This window comes from Malus domestica, chromosome 02 (assembly GCF_042453785.1).
Source record: "Malus domestica chromosome 02, GDT2T_hap1".
In the NCBI taxonomy this organism is placed as follows: Eukaryota; Viridiplantae; Streptophyta; class Magnoliopsida; order Rosales; family Rosaceae; genus Malus; species Malus domestica.
Genome location: NC_091662.1, coordinates 15,541,979 through 15,556,933, shown reverse-complemented (window position 1 = coordinate 15,556,933; position 14,955 = coordinate 15,541,979). Strand labels below are relative to the sequence as shown.

Below are 14,955 nucleotides of genomic sequence, written 5' to 3'. Positions count from 1 at the left end.
AACTAGTACTTTCGCCAAGCTCAACTCACATGAATGACAAAGATAACAATGTATAGTATTTGTATTGAGTTAATTGCTAACTAGGATTTACCTCCTTAATTGAGATGATTTTTACGAATGATTAACTTGTATTTTTACGAATGATTGGTTCCAAAAATATTTTCTCTAAAAACATTTTCAATCATTTAAAAGCACTTCCTAAACGAGCCCTAAGTTGTTCTCATTTAGTTCTTTTTGGGTTGTGTTTAATACAGATGATCAGTTTGGATAAGCTAATTCATTATTGGAGGAAGAAGTTGATGACAACTTTAAAATGTCATCTGTTGAACGAGAAATTTTTTATTGTGAATGGAACACTACACCACGTGTTTTTATATGAGTGGTGAAAAATTGTATTTTTTAAGTTATTAAATTTTGGACACATATTCTATCATTTGTATAATAACACGTGATGTACCACTCCGTGTTCTGGTCACATTGAAAAATCTCTCCTGTTGAATGAACAAAATGGAGTAGTCATGGGGGATTTCTTTTTTAATCTTACCATCATGACTGACCCTCCTGACTACAAATCCAAGAGGGCCCAATAAAAAACAATACTATGGGCCGGGCTTGACAACCCAATGAGGGTCCAATTTAGATACTTAAAACAGGCTTCAAAGGATCAGCGTTTTATTAAGACACTGATCTGACCGTAATGGAAAAGTAATCAGATCGAAGCCAATTATCAATTATGGTCCAAAGAGATTAGATTGGTTGAAAAAGACAAGTCAAATATTAGTTGCCACACCAAATAGAATTTAGTTGTACTAAAAGCTGAAGCACAAACTGGTAGCCTTTCTTCTTCTTTTTGTTTGTTTTTTTTTTTTGTTTTTTGTGAACAACTGGTAGTCTTGCAGAAAGAAATTAAATTGTTATTATTATTACTAACAGATGCTTACAAAGGTGTGTCCAAATAATTTATTTTTATCGAGTGATTAGTTTTTAAAATTTAAAAAAAAAAATCAATTATGAAAAACTAACAACGATGGGGTAGTTTCTTCTTTCTTCTATCATAGGAATACTTTTTATTTACTTAATTTTAATCCTTAAATAGGATATGTCTGTTTTTTAATTTTGATTGACAAACAGATACATAGTTTAGAAACCGAATTATTTTTCCAAATACAATAGTTGAAAGTTTGGCGTTATAGCACTACACTATAAAGTATAAACAACAAAAATGAAACTATACCAAGGTCCCATCGACTAAAGTTGTCTCGATGATTTAAAGTACACGTACCAAAGCATTATTAGTTTGGACTTCTACAATGGTATAGAACTTTTGTGCACGGATTTTGCACTTATATCTATATTGATAATATACACATTACGTTATTGATTTGTTATCTACTAATATTATCTATTGAACTTTTGTGAATGAATTTTGTGTTGATACTATTGATATATGTATCAATGATTTTGATAATATGCATGTTTTGTTGTTGATATGTTATTTACCAAAGATTATCAGTTGATTATCTGCTCTAAAACATGTATTATTTAGACAAATTTAGCTTGAAATACAATAAATACTAGGAAGAAAGCTTAGAATCACAGCCGAAGATTTAAGTCCAGCTGCTTATTATGTACATCTGATTCTTGTCGTGGCAATTGATGATCCACCCGGAAACTTCCGGGCCAAATATTATCCATGGTTTCTTCAAGCATGAAGGGTATCCATGCCATCCCAAAACCTGCGGCGGCGTCACTAAATCTCGCCACCGTTAACGACCCATCAGACCTGCTGCTAGGTTTCTGCACGAGTGAATGAGGCTGGACGCCAAGTGACCTAGCTGCTGCAGCCATAGGGCTGAACGGAAACCCCATTGCTGACATCATCATTTTGTGAGAGTGATACCTTTTGGCAGCTCCCCTCTCTCTCTTGTGTGCGTTTTGATGGCCTCCCAAGGCTTGTGAGCTGTAAAACTTCCTCAGACAGAAGTTGCATGAGAAAACTTTGTTGCTATTTGAGGGTTTTGGTGACGGAAAATCGGCGTCAACTTCCGCCGCGGATGGCTCGTTGGAGTTGAGGCTTAAACTCAACCAGTCTCCCAAATTATCATATTCATGATCATCAGCTAATCTTTCATCATTACTTTCTGTAATCTCATCATTTGCTTCCAGTGCTTCTGCTTCTCGTTCTTGCTCCCTTTTGGGAATCATTGCAAACCCTAAATAAAACTCAATTTAAAAGGTATAAGAAATGGAGAGTTTGGGATAGAGGGTTGAGGAAGTGGGGGAGCTTGAACTTAAATAACGGATGTGTGATGAAAAAGAAGGAAGTTAAGTTAGTGTAGAAACAGCAGACGTGAACGTACGACATTGGCTCAACTTAAAAGAGAAATTTTTAATTGTAATGGGAACATAAGTGGTACATCACGTGTTTTAATAGGAATGGTAGGAAATTTTATTTTTTATGTTATTAACTTTTTAACATACATATCATACCATTTATTTAGTGATACGTGATCTATCATCCCGTGTACATGTCTCATCGGAAATCTCTCAAACTTAAAAGTATAACAGTGCTTGTATAAAAAAAATAAAAAAAATCTAAACAGTCCAGGAAGGGCATATGATAATGGAGGGGATGAAGTGGCATTGGATATTACTAAAATATTTTATCTCAAATTTATGTGGTGCTCCCGTTTTGTGATGCTTGAAACTTTTTAGGGGACCAGTTGTGCTCAAGTCATGTATAATTGTATTGGCCATTCAAAGCTTAGGATTCCTTAGTAGCATCAATATAATTTGATTCCATATGGATGAATTAATCACAAACACTTTAAACTACTGAAAATGCCATTAAAAGCATATAGGTAAACATTTCCAAAGTGCTTCTAGTGATGGAAGGTTGAAATCAAAAAGCACTTTTAGGTAAATGTTGCTTAGAGAACACAGGCAAGTTGGAGTTCTTATCTACAAGCCCCGAACTGTACACCCTTTTGAACCCATACTGCAGATTTAAAGCATCCAGCATATGTTTATGGATCCTTGTTTTCACCTCACCTAGTAATCAAGAATTTATGCTCACTCACGGTTGAATTTAATATTAAGAGTTGAGATTAAAAATTAAAAGTACATCTATTTGTTCTTTAAGTGACCATGAATTCTACGATTACCGAATAACTAAGAGAACATTTCAGTGTGTTTATGTGCTGGACTGGACTCTCTGCAGATTATGGACCACTTCTTTGATGTGTCGTACGTGCAAAATTAAATTGGTCTTGCCAGAGGTTGATATGTAAATTAAATACAACTTACAGAGAGAATGAGGTTGATCTGTGTACTGCAATAAATTTTTTGCATGCCCAACATTCATTAACATGTGGTGTTTGTTCAGATAGTAGGGGGGAAAGGTTGGGAGGCAGATTGTCTGCCCTCTGTTTGGATGTCATTTTCATCTCCTTCTATTTGTGCAATCACTGTTAAAACACATCAATATTTTATATTCTTATTGTTTTTTTTTCTTACTATCTTTATAAAAAAATTAATATAAAATATTAATGTGACTTAACCATAACCGCACAAAATAGAAGGGAGGGGAATAGCACCCAAACAGAATGACAGACAATCTACCTCTAAAAGGTTGATATAACAAATCAATCAATTGAGTTGTTAATAAATATCGTTAAGATTTATTTAATATGATATCATCATAATATACATGTGAAACTAATAGTGGTGATGATGGTGGAAAGTGAAATCAATCAAAATAGATCATAATGGTCCCTGGTCTATCCTACCTTTTTTTTGTTCTTGTTACTATAACAGACTGCTATTGTGTTCTAAATCCAAACTCTTTTTCGTTCCAGGTCTGGACTCATTTTTCTCTTCATCCCTCTTTTTGCCGTGTAGTCTTCACTTCTCCTCCTTATTGTATCAACTTTTCTTTGGCTTTATCTTATATTAAATTTTCTTGTTACTACATACCTCATATTCTAGATTTTGAGCGTGTGTAATGTTTTTAGTTCTATATTGAATTTAGAATCTTTCAATTTTATGCAAACTATTCCAATCTCTCATGTTCTGATTCTAAATTACCTATATATATGATCAACTCTCCCACCCATAAAATTCTTGCCCCGCTACTAATTTGAAGATGCTATTATCATCAATAATTTCGTATACACATGATACTGCACTGCAAACCTGCAATGGTAGCTTTATGAAGAGTTTGGGAGGACCCAGCAATATCTATACACTAGCATTTATGCACGCGCTCACGTGCCTGCAGAAGACATTTTTAAATCATGACGTGTTATGTGTTACTTACACTTTTTAAATGTATTTATATGCGTGAATTGACAAAAGGAAAGTCAAATATTTGAAGTACATGAATAATCTTAGATCATGCTAGAAAAAATCCTCACAAACCAATCAAAGCAATTGATTCATATAATAAAATCGATCTTTCAATTTTCATCTACATTCTATTGAATTTACATTAAAAATAGAAAAAATAATATTTAATAAACAATTGATTAATCGCATTATTGCTAGTTCATTGTGAGGCTAAACTCATCACTTCCCCCTTAGTGTAGATAATATTGTTTGTTCAAAAAAACAATCATTTGACAACTTATTTAATCATATTATTATGCGCGTGTGAAAGATCTTTTTTATAACCGACATTACACGCATCTTGAGATATTTTGGACGTGTTTAAAAATAGAGAAAATAATATTTAATGAATAACTGATTGAATCACATTATTACTAGCATATTGTGAGATACTAATTTTAAAAAAAATGTACAACAAGAATTAATTATTAAAAACACTGTTAAAATGACGAAAATACTCCTGCATTATTTTATGTTGCTTTTAAAATTTTTTGTTGCAGGGCTTTTTTATCCAAAATTTTTTGATGAAGCATGTGATCCCAAAAGAAGTTGTTGGCTTTATGCATAAAGATAGGTGGGATGTCTATTTTTCCCAATTGGGGTTTCCGAGGATCGTTGTTGGATGTATCACGTACAAGTAGTGGGCTATGTGTACACATATGTATTACGTACAGTAGGAGCCGAGAAACCACCACGACCACATAATTCTTAGAAAATCAAATCAGAATCTTGCTGCTCATCCAAAAATCTTCATTGGAAAAGGATTAAATTAAAAAATATTTTTGTGGTGGAGTTGGAATGATGAGTCGGATCGTCCGTGTGCTTGGAGATTGGATTTGTTTTGCCCACACTGCTGTTTGGCTTTTGCCTTTTAATCATCAAGCAAAAGAATTGTTTTCTAATTCAATCCAAAGCAAGAAAGGTAAAAATCAAATGAATAACAGTAAATTATTAATTTCGAATTGGGTTATTCATTTATCGCCTATGGAATCAGAACTCATGACCTGCTTCGAAAGATTGAAGACCGCGTTTTTCTTTGAAATGTAATGATGCCAGATTAATTTCTTCCATCTATCAAGAACAAATTGAAAAAATTCAGTCTTGACTACACTAGTTCTTCAGCGAAAGGAGATGGATTGTCTGTCTTCCTATTTCCATACTCTTCCTATCCCCTTCTGTTTTGTTTTTGTGTGATCACGATTAAGCCATGTCAACATTTTATATTCCTATTACTTTTTGTTTTATTATTTTTATAAAAAAATTAATATAAAATATTGACATGACTTAATCATGACCACGATAAGAAGAGTAAGGAAATAGGAGGGCAGACAATCAACCTCAAGTTAAGACACAAATAATCTGTACGGTCCATAAAGAAGAATCAGTGCTGGCATGTTTACTTACTAGGTATGAGTATGAGAAGAAGGGGAATCATATTCCAATTTCTGATCACCCTCAAGATCATGAATTGTATCAACAGATGGCTTATAAGAAAATGAACACACCTTATAGAAACAATGTTGAAACTAGAAATTATCCACTACAACGTGAAATTACATCCTACACCCACCTTATCAAACATAAGGAGTACAGAATGCTTCCACTCTCACGATCCACATAATAAAGCAGCAACTGCTGCTGTGTCAATCCAACCGAAGCTTGTTCAAGAACCTACAACATTGCACCCAGAAGACCAATAAGCTGAGATGCATATCTAGACAGACACTACTCACACCGAAAGACAATAACATAACTTTTTCATGTCGGAATTGGATAAGCCCACAAGCGTTTCACTTGAGATGGCTTATAATAATAGATGGATAGTTAAAAATATAGCAGCCACAATTCTGTTCAAAATATTGGAATTTGGACGAAGAATAACACCTGTACGAAAGCAATCCACCACCAAAAAGGATAAAGCACAAGGATGAAATGACAAATGTTACCGAGAATCATAGTATCACATCTAGAAACTCCACAATTAATCAACTTCTATTGGGTTCAGAAACAACCATAAGCTTTATTTCCGATTACACAAACACTGCATTGCATACCCAACAAGTTCAAAGCTCCCATCTTTGCTCTATTTTCGATTGAAATTCTTATCGTTACACTCCCATTTCTCAAAATCTAACGCGCAGATAACTGGAAGAAACAATAAGATGGTACAAATCAATAAGCTAGTGCTGAGTATCATGAATCACAAGCTTCTCATTAAACAAACAGCTCACAAGGCATTGCATACACAAAATACTCAAAGTTCCCATATTTTTCTCTTTCAATTAAAATTCCTTATCATTACACTTCCATTTCACCAAATCTCACACACAGATGACAAGTAATTCAATGTAATTTCAAAGGGGAAAAAATGTCAGTACAAGACGCACCGCAGAAAGAGAGAAACTACTACGAGGGATCAATGGAGGTACCCTGAGACAGCTCGCAGCAATGCCGCGCTTCGACGGAGATGTGGCTTGTGAGACGAGCCGAAGCCAGGGCGCTGTGCAATGGCATCAGCGACTGCGCGCAAGCTAATTGGCCCACATTGACTGGGAGGGAGAAGAGGTTGCGGCGGGAGCTGCTGCCGATGAGATTACGAAGCGGAGCGCGAGGGAGAGATGAGATCGATGGAGACGACCGGAATGTCGAAGCTCTTGCCGTTGAGATCAGAGACCTTGACAACGACGACCCAGATCGCCACGCCATATCTTTGCTTGCTGGAAATTTAGGAACTGGGGATTGGATTGGAAGCAAGGGTTTTATGGCATTTCGATTTAAACCCTGAAACTGAAGAAGTTGTCTTTACAATACAATTGCAAAATCATTGGGCCTGTTTTACATCTGGTCTCTTCAAGTTCTGGTCCAATATTGGGATTTGGCCCATTAAGATCGCCCTTTAAACCATGGTTTCGATCTAACAGAAACATGCCACGTCTTAGAGCCAAAATTGACGAGGCTACGACATCCCGGTTGGCAAAGCTGACAAAGCCACCATCATGATCTTTATTTGAAGACATGCATAATGCATTGCAAACTGAGTACTTCACTAAAAAGGATTCAATCTTTTGGGTTGGGCTCTTCCTTTGGGCTTGAGTACCTAATATTGATATCAGAGCCTAAGTTTCCGACGTTGAGGAGGGGATAACCTAGAAAGGACTACCTTAACGGAATGACCAAAAGGGTGCGCCGCCGTTAAGAGTGAAAGCCACCAAAGTAAGGGCCGTTGTGGGCGTCGACTTTTGAAGGGTGGTGTAATGTTATGATCCCACATCGACTACACTTATGGTGGTGTAGGGGTTCTTAAGTCCTTGGGATCCTCCCACCTATTGGACTAGTCTTTTGGGTTGGGCTCTTCCCTTGAGCTTGAGTACCTAACATTACGCACTTTGACTTGCTCTGGCTGAACGCTTGAATCATGAGAAAGATATTTTCTTGCCTAAAGCAAAACACAACTAGTAGCACTTACGCTTTCAAAACTTTAAGTCTCTAAATGAATACAACTCTGAAGTTTGACATTTCCAACTGATTCTAGTTCTTCCGTACCCGAAATCTGTATGTGCTTTAGTCAAATTGATCGTGTGCTTTCGCTTCCAAAGTAGTCAACACAAAACAAAACCAGAAAAATAGTTGGAGTAACAGCTTTCTTGAGAATGTTCAGTAGCATGCCATAGATTGAGAGAGAAGCAAACTACATTAAAAAGCCCTAACTAAAAAAGTTGATAACAATCCTGTACATCTCTCCTAGAAAAGCAGCTAGATCGACAACTTAATCAAGAAACGGGCTCACAAACAAAATGAACATTAGTGAGTTTAGCCTTGATCTACGGTTAAAATGCAATGCCTACCCACCTAAAATACACTCAGCCACCCAACCTAATCAAATGCAAAGAACTAATCTACGACTTGGATTTGACGACCAACTAACTTCCGATACACGACAATTTTGGTATTGCCAGTTCTAGATTCTAAAATCCAAAACGCAGACTGTGTTGTTGGCAAAACATGCAGCAAGTTTGTCGCCTTCCTTGTTCCAGCAGACTTCAAATATACCGCCACTTCCAGTGTACGTTTTCACAATCTTGCCTTCCTTCAGTGACCATATGTGCATCGATTTATCAAGAGATCCACTGGCCAAATACTCACCGTTTGGGCTAAAAGCAACAGAATAAACAGGTTCCCTGTTGATTCAATTTGAATGTATCAATACAGAATGAAGTAAAGAAATTTTATTAAGCTTCGAACACCATAAGGGTTTGTTTAAATCCAGTACCTGTGTCCATCCAAGCTGCAGATAAGTTTTCCTTGTTCCACATCCCATAGCTTCACAGTGGAGTCGAATGAAGCACTGCACAAGAAGCACAAAGATTCAGTGTATTTTCTCCACAGAAAGTATTGAGTGTACTTTCTCAGCGGAGTATACATGCAGAATGAAGTGCAAGTTTGAAGTGCAAGTTTGAATCCTATTAAGAAATAATATTTCTGCATAAAGACAACTGCGCTTAGGCATGAAACAGAAACCCCCAAATGCAATAACATGAATACAAAAGATCAGTGGCTTAAAATACAGTTCTCGCTGCACCACAGGGTTAACGGCAATAAGAAGTTTGACAATAACTTGTTAGCACAGAATGAATCAGGAGAACTACCATCCAACCAGGTTTTACACAGGTAATAAATAATTTTCTGTCTTTGTACAAAATTTCAACTGCCAACATTAAGCTTTTCTTGAAAAATATGAAAACCATGTAAAAGCTATTTATTGAAACAATTTGCAACTTAACTGAAATAATAAAAGAAGACATGGTAACCGCAACGCACACAATACAGTATCTCACTTCATCTGAGAAGCACTATACCTTGCCAGAACTAACTGTTGGCTAGGGTTGTTTGTTCCTGGCCCAGTCGGACTCCACCTGATAGTGTATATCTCCTGCAATCCAAATTTTCAACTCTTCTAAGATTCCGCAATAGTAAATTCAAACAGACATGATAGGAAAATTAAACTTGAATGACAATCTCAGGAATACCTTAGAATGCTCTCTCAAATCATGAACATACTTTTCCTGCTTCATGCTCCATATCTAAACCATAATTTCACATGAGTTGCAAATTCAATAGTCTTATCAATGGAAAACAATGAACCAGCTGAAAGTGATCCAATTAATTGAATGGAAAATAATGAACCAACTGAAACTGATCCAATTAATTGAAAATGGCTATATTATACTGAATAGGGATAAGATGTACAAAAGAAGAATGATATATATATGAATTATTGGACTCAAACTTCTAATCTAGCAGTAAACGAGATTGGTTTAATCAATCCTATTGTTCCCATGTTCCGGAGTATACATATGACACTACCCCCATACCAGGTCTGTGTTCAACTTCAGCAACTATCTTTGATTATATACAAGTATAGACTAAAAATATTATATGCAAACAAGTATCTTACTGGACATAAAATGGAACTACTTGACTACAAATTGAGCAGGTAGCACAGATAACCTTTGCACTGATATCGTCAGAACATGAAGCCAACAATGAACCGGTTGGATCCCACTTAACACAATTAACTTCTCCCTGAAACAGCGAAAATCCATTGATTAGCCACAAAAACTGATAATATCAAGTACAATTGTAAATTATAAAGTTTATCGTTCGCAAACATGCAAATTTTTGCAGATGTTCAAAACAAGTGAAACCATTTTTGCTACCTGAGAAAATTCCAGTAACTACAATCAGACATGTTCAAATAAACTGGTAAGCTCAGGGTTTTCCAGTTGACAAAATCAAATGCAGGTGTGTAAGCTTTAGGGAAATAAAACAGCAACATTCTAGAATGGAAGGCTGGATTACCAAGACCCTCTCAAATCCATATTCAACCAGACGAGGACCAGTTAACCGAGATTTTCTCAAATGAAATTGAACATTAACATGATCAGCATCAAGACAATATATCTCCGACTAGAATTGGGTGTACCTAGATCTTCAACAATCTAAACAACACAAAACTATCTGCAGCCTCTACAGGAAAAGAGTAGAGTATACATAAACAACAATAATAAGAAAAAAATGCTAAAAACATAATTAACCTCAGGTTTGATCTAGAGCAACTAAATGCTTGAGAATACCTGATGTCCTGCAAAAGTTTTAATAGGGTGGTTTTCCCCAATCTTGCATACATATATCATATTGTCTGTTGAGCTCATTGCAAAGGATACATTGTTGCGCCAATCGACATCGAGTGTTGGACCTAAATGACAGAAAATAATCATCAAAATCCCAACACAACCACTATTACACTGTCTGTTCCATGAAAAAAACACACACCTGAATGAAATTCGAACTGCTGTTTTGATTGCTCTGCCTTTACATCCCACACAATTGCAGTTTTATCACAGCTTCCTGTAAGAAGATAATCTCCCTTTTTGTTCCACTTTAGTGAGAATATAGGCCCTTTATGTTTGCTCAAAGTACTAATTAATTCACCTGGGCAAAGATACCACACAGAATATATGTTCTTAAAACTTCCAAAATGATGCAGAAAAGTAAACAAGAATCATAAATCAAATGGAACAGAAAAACCAGAAAAGCAATCTGCTTACCATTTGTACCCCAAATTCTTGCTTGCCCATCATACGATCCGGTTGCAAGCATTGTTCCCTCTCCCTGAATAAGTGAAAGGTTTATTTGCATATACACCAAAGAAAAAAAATACAAGAAGCTCTTGCAGTTTTAGATGCTTTTGGAATAAAGAAAACAAGTTTTTTTCTTGATTAGTGAAACTCGCAAGAGCACATAACAAAGAGCATCCACATGGCATGTAATCAATTACAAGAAAATTTGATAGGCCAATTATCACAAAATAAATCCACAATAACAGAGCTCACATTCCAATCAAGTGTTGTCACATCTTTGCTCTTTTCATTTGTTCTACCCTTAACATGCTTCAGCACCAACACATTTGAGGAGCCATTTTGTGAACTAAATCTGGAGCTTCCATCAGCAATGGTCCAAATACGAGCAGTTGAATCTCCAGACCTGGAAAGTGATTAATTAAAAGTGACAAGAGTAAGGGATTGAAAAAATGTGGAAAGAAGAGATCTTTCAAAATTTGCCACTGGTACGGTAATAGTGTGGTAACACCATGGATTCGGAAACAGCCCATATTCTGGTCAACATTAAGGCCCACAATTAACATGATATATGATAAATTAATATCACCAGTTCCAACTAGTCTTGAGGGATGTTGATTTTACTGAAATTTAATGCTAAGAGAGAGGCTTAAATAACAACAAAAGATAGTATCAAATCAAATGGTGAAGAGCAGATAAAGGGAAAAACATGTCTCATCCAACATCAGTATTCAATTAACTAGCAAAACATGTGAAAGAATTAGTAAAGAGAGAATAAATTAACAACATTTTTCCATGGTTCATTATTCTCTAAACAAGAAAATAGATAATAGAAACATCCACTACATATGAACAATAACAAATACACACCCCGATGCAAGAAGAGAACCTGCTGGACTCCATGCACAAGCACATACCTAATGAAGAAAGGAAATGAGATCCAATGTCCCACACAGAGATATGAAGAAACATACGGCACAGAAAGGGGGGAAAAAGCCAAGTATAAGGTGGGTAATGCAGGTAAATAGGAGCATGCACAAACCTCATTAGTATGCCCCTCCAAAATTGTCACATCAGAACTAGGGATTTCAACATCTGTAAGAGGAATATCCATTGGTTCTGCTCCAACAAAAGAAAATCATGATTACTTGTACACTTAAGAAATTGACAGGAGAAAGATTATTTTGGATAGAACCGGAAATTTTCAACTGTATTAAAGGAGAGTTTTACATAGCATGCCTTGCCTTTTTACACATATTATTATTTTGGATAGAACCGGAATTTTTCAACTGTATTAAAGGAGAGTTTTGCATAGCATGCTTTGCCTTTTTACACATATGCCAAAAACTCTAACTCATCATACCTAGATGATTATGGAATGAAGCTAGTTAAACTTCCTTGCGCAGATTCTCAAATGCCAAGAAATGCGCAAGGCACCACATTCCAAAACAAATTCTCATCTTGGCAGATTATGATATCATTACAAGAGAAAACAAGAAGTTAAAGCATTCTTCCTTTATTACTTTCAGTTCATTAAAAATTAGAAAAAAAATTATATAAGAGTAGTTCACCGGCTAAGCGGATGTTTGTACATATATAAAACTTTTCCTGCACCCTGGTAAGCTCCAAAAAACAAGTGTCTACATCTTAGTTCTTATTTCTCATCAATCACAATATAAAAGAACATAATCATTGAATGGATTTGTGGTTGCTAAAAAACTGTGGCCATTTTGTGGCCTTAGTAATTGTATTCAGGCTAATAAAAGAATAAAGACCACAAAAGAGAAAATCATTTGCAGTAAAACTTGAATCTACCTCCAGAAGCTCCATTTTCTTCATGTTTCACATTAACTTTATCTTCCTGATCTCTAACCACATCTCTGTCATTGTGGTCCTCCAGCTGCTTTTCTCGCTCCTTGTTCTTTTCTATCCTCTCTCTATCCTTTTCAAAATCCTTCTCCCTTTCTTTTCTTTCTTTCTCTCTTACTTGTGCACGTTCTCCTTCATGTTCCTTTTCATGCTCCTTGTCTTTATCTTTCTTCTCATAAGACTCATGCTCTTTATCTTTGTATTTGTCCTTCTGTGCATTCTTCCTTTTCTCTTTAATCATTTGCCCCAATTGATTTACATCCTTTGTAATAAGATCTAAAGGTTGTAAAAATGAGAAATCTTCATCCAAGTCTGCATCACTCTGGCAAGCTTAAAACAAAAGTTGGTTAACATATATTCTAAGATGTTCATTGCGCATAAAGTTCTTGAACAAAAATTACCAGCTATTCAATAATCCATAAAAAAACAAGAATACTAACATTACTCAAGTTAGCTTCCATCTCCAAGTACTGAAGTCCTTTTTGTATAAATGTAACAAGTGCACCAGGTGGAACCAAATTTCCATCTATAGTGCATTTGTTAATACCGGCCTCATATCCTAAAGCAAAAGCTGAGTGCGTGAAACCTGCAGAAGTAACAAAACAAGAAGCGTAGAGAAAAAGAATTGGGTTCATCGATACAATCTTTGATTGATTCGGAAGCTGCTTCATGTTTTGCACTTTGATAACAAATCTAGAGTGTGCAAACATGCAATTGGCTTGTGTACAAAAACCCATAAGATCACTCCACAACTCGGATTCTCTGCTTTTATATGATGTTAAATAATCTACTACTTGGAAAAAAACATCCAATAGCTTCGCATATTGATTGCGCATCAAATCCTAGTCAGATTCAAATCTTATAATATCATAATAAGTAGGTATACAAATAACATTCAGTTAAACATAAATTTTTATTCAGGTTCCGGCAAACCAAACTTATAAAAAATTGATTAGGAAAAATAAAGGGCATTGCTATCCATACACCTCTTTTTACCTTCACACACTCCTCTCAATTTCCGGCAGTGGGAACGAATGAATTGAAAAATATCAAATGACATAAATTAACAAGGGCGTCTAGGAGGTATAAAAGGGTGTGGATAGCACCATCCAAAATAAAAGAGAAAACGAAAAGTACTGAACTTTCGAGCATTCCAGAAGATAATTACACAACAAAATTATACCCACTACTGTTTTAAGATCTATAATCTCATGCCCCCTCGACGCCCAATAAACAGGAAGCCAATTGAAAAATTATTCCCAAAAATTATAGTTCTGAACCCTAATTAAGTTATACTAGCAACCATGCAACACAAATTGATATATACAACCTTATAATTTGTACAGCATACTCAATGCAATTTAAAAGGGGAAATATAGGGTAAAATAAATCCGAAGAATAGATAAGATTGGGGGGTTGCGAAGTGTAGAATACCTGATTCCTGAAGGTAACGGAAGACGAGGAAATTCAACTCGACGGAGGTGATAGAGGTCATCGTCGCAGAAGTTGCCGGCTCCAATGGCTGTGATGAGAGACCCGCAAATCGTGCGGCCCAGTTTCAATGAGAGAGAGAGAGACTGCAATGGCAAACAGGCGGGGGATATTTATCGGTTTTGCACAGTTTGGAGGGACTTTGGAAGCCCGAGCCAGAGAGAAGAAGGAAGGGCAGGAAGCAAGGACCTTCCATTTTCCCTTTTCTGTATGTCACTTTCAACAACGAAAATGATATTTTTACGTTAAAATATTATTCTTTTATTATTTACTTACAACACATTTTATCTTTTCATTAAAATTCAAAGTTTTAAAATTTTTTTTATTAGTTTTTCTTTTTTTTAAATGAGAATTTCTCTTTGTTTATATTTATTTATTTTTGTTTTTATTTTTAATGCTTTTTTTTTTTGAAACAGAGAAAATCATTACCCGGGCAAAGATGCCAGCAAATACAGAGAAAGCCTACACCAAGGCTAGCAAACAAGAAAGAAACAGAACAACGGACATAAGAAGGAGCTACAAGGAAGACATAATAGCCAAGCTAGCATGTCGCCCCCTCCACTGCCCCCAA

The 14,955-nt window shown here is 35.8% G+C and overlaps 2 protein-coding genes and 1 long non-coding RNA gene across 6 annotated transcripts; all 3 read right to left on the bottom strand.

The window, feature by feature from the left end:
* Positions 1–1,593: 1,593 nt before the first annotated feature.
* On the bottom strand, positions 1,594–2,205 carry LOC103422179 (zinc finger protein 4-like). Its single transcript, XM_008360250.4, has one exon. The coding sequence runs from the start codon at positions 2,203–2,205 to the stop codon at positions 1,594–1,596; it is 612 nt and encodes a 203-aa protein (XP_008358472.2).
* Positions 2,206–5,800: 3,595 nt separating this feature from the next.
* LOC139193094 (uncharacterized) lies at positions 5,801–7,195 on the bottom strand. Its single transcript, XR_011577563.1, has 2 exons — positions 6,816–7,195; positions 5,801–6,057 (listed from the first exon to the last, which is right to left on the bottom strand). It is a non-coding gene; the product is annotated as an uncharacterized lncRNA (long non-coding RNA).
* An 815-nt stretch (positions 7,196–8,010) lies between these two features.
* LOC103424749 (WD40 repeat-containing protein HOS15) lies at positions 8,011–14,620 on the bottom strand. 4 transcript variants are annotated; one of them, XM_070816054.1, is made up of 14 exons: positions 14,328–14,620; positions 13,334–13,479; positions 12,840–13,223; positions 12,067–12,143; positions 11,895–11,941; positions 11,280–11,430; positions 10,995–11,058; positions 10,720–10,878; positions 10,521–10,642; positions 9,895–9,969; positions 9,414–9,467; positions 9,243–9,316; positions 8,657–8,731; positions 8,011–8,564 (listed from the first exon to the last, which is right to left on the bottom strand). In XM_070816054.1, exons 3-14 carry the CDS (start codon positions 13,132–13,134, stop codon positions 8,345–8,347), a joined length of 1,413 nt encoding a protein of 470 aa, XP_070672155.1. In that variant the 5' UTR covers positions 13,135–13,223; positions 13,334–13,479; positions 14,328–14,620; the 3' UTR covers positions 8,011–8,344. The 4 variants fall into 4 exon arrangements, with proteins under 4 accessions (XP_070672155.1, XP_028947980.1, XP_070672148.1 ...); XM_029092147.2 differs by having other exon boundaries at positions 12,840–13,215; XM_070816047.1 differs by lacking the exon at positions 9,895–9,969 and having other exon boundaries at positions 12,840–13,215.
* Between the last annotated feature and the right edge of the window lie 335 nt (positions 14,621–14,955).

Excerpts from the sequence above, each read along its gene's own strand:
- LOC103422179 (XM_008360250.4), bottom strand. The coding sequence starts at position 2,205 with ATGATTCCCAAAAGGGAGCAAGAACGAGAAGCAGAAGCACTGGAAGCA.
- LOC103424749 (XM_029092147.2), bottom strand. The coding sequence starts at position 14,388 with ATGACCTCTATCACCTCCGTCGAGTTGAATTTCCTCGTCTTCCGTTAC. Across the intron at positions 11,942-12,066 it reads TGGAGGGGCATACTAATGAG|GTATGTGCTTGTGCATGGAG; the intron begins GTTTGTGCATGC and ends TTTCTTCATTAG. Across the intron at positions 9,468-9,894 it reads CTGACGATATCAGTGCAAAG|ATATGGAGCATGAAGCAGGA; the intron begins GTTATCTGTGCT and ends ATTATGGTTTAG.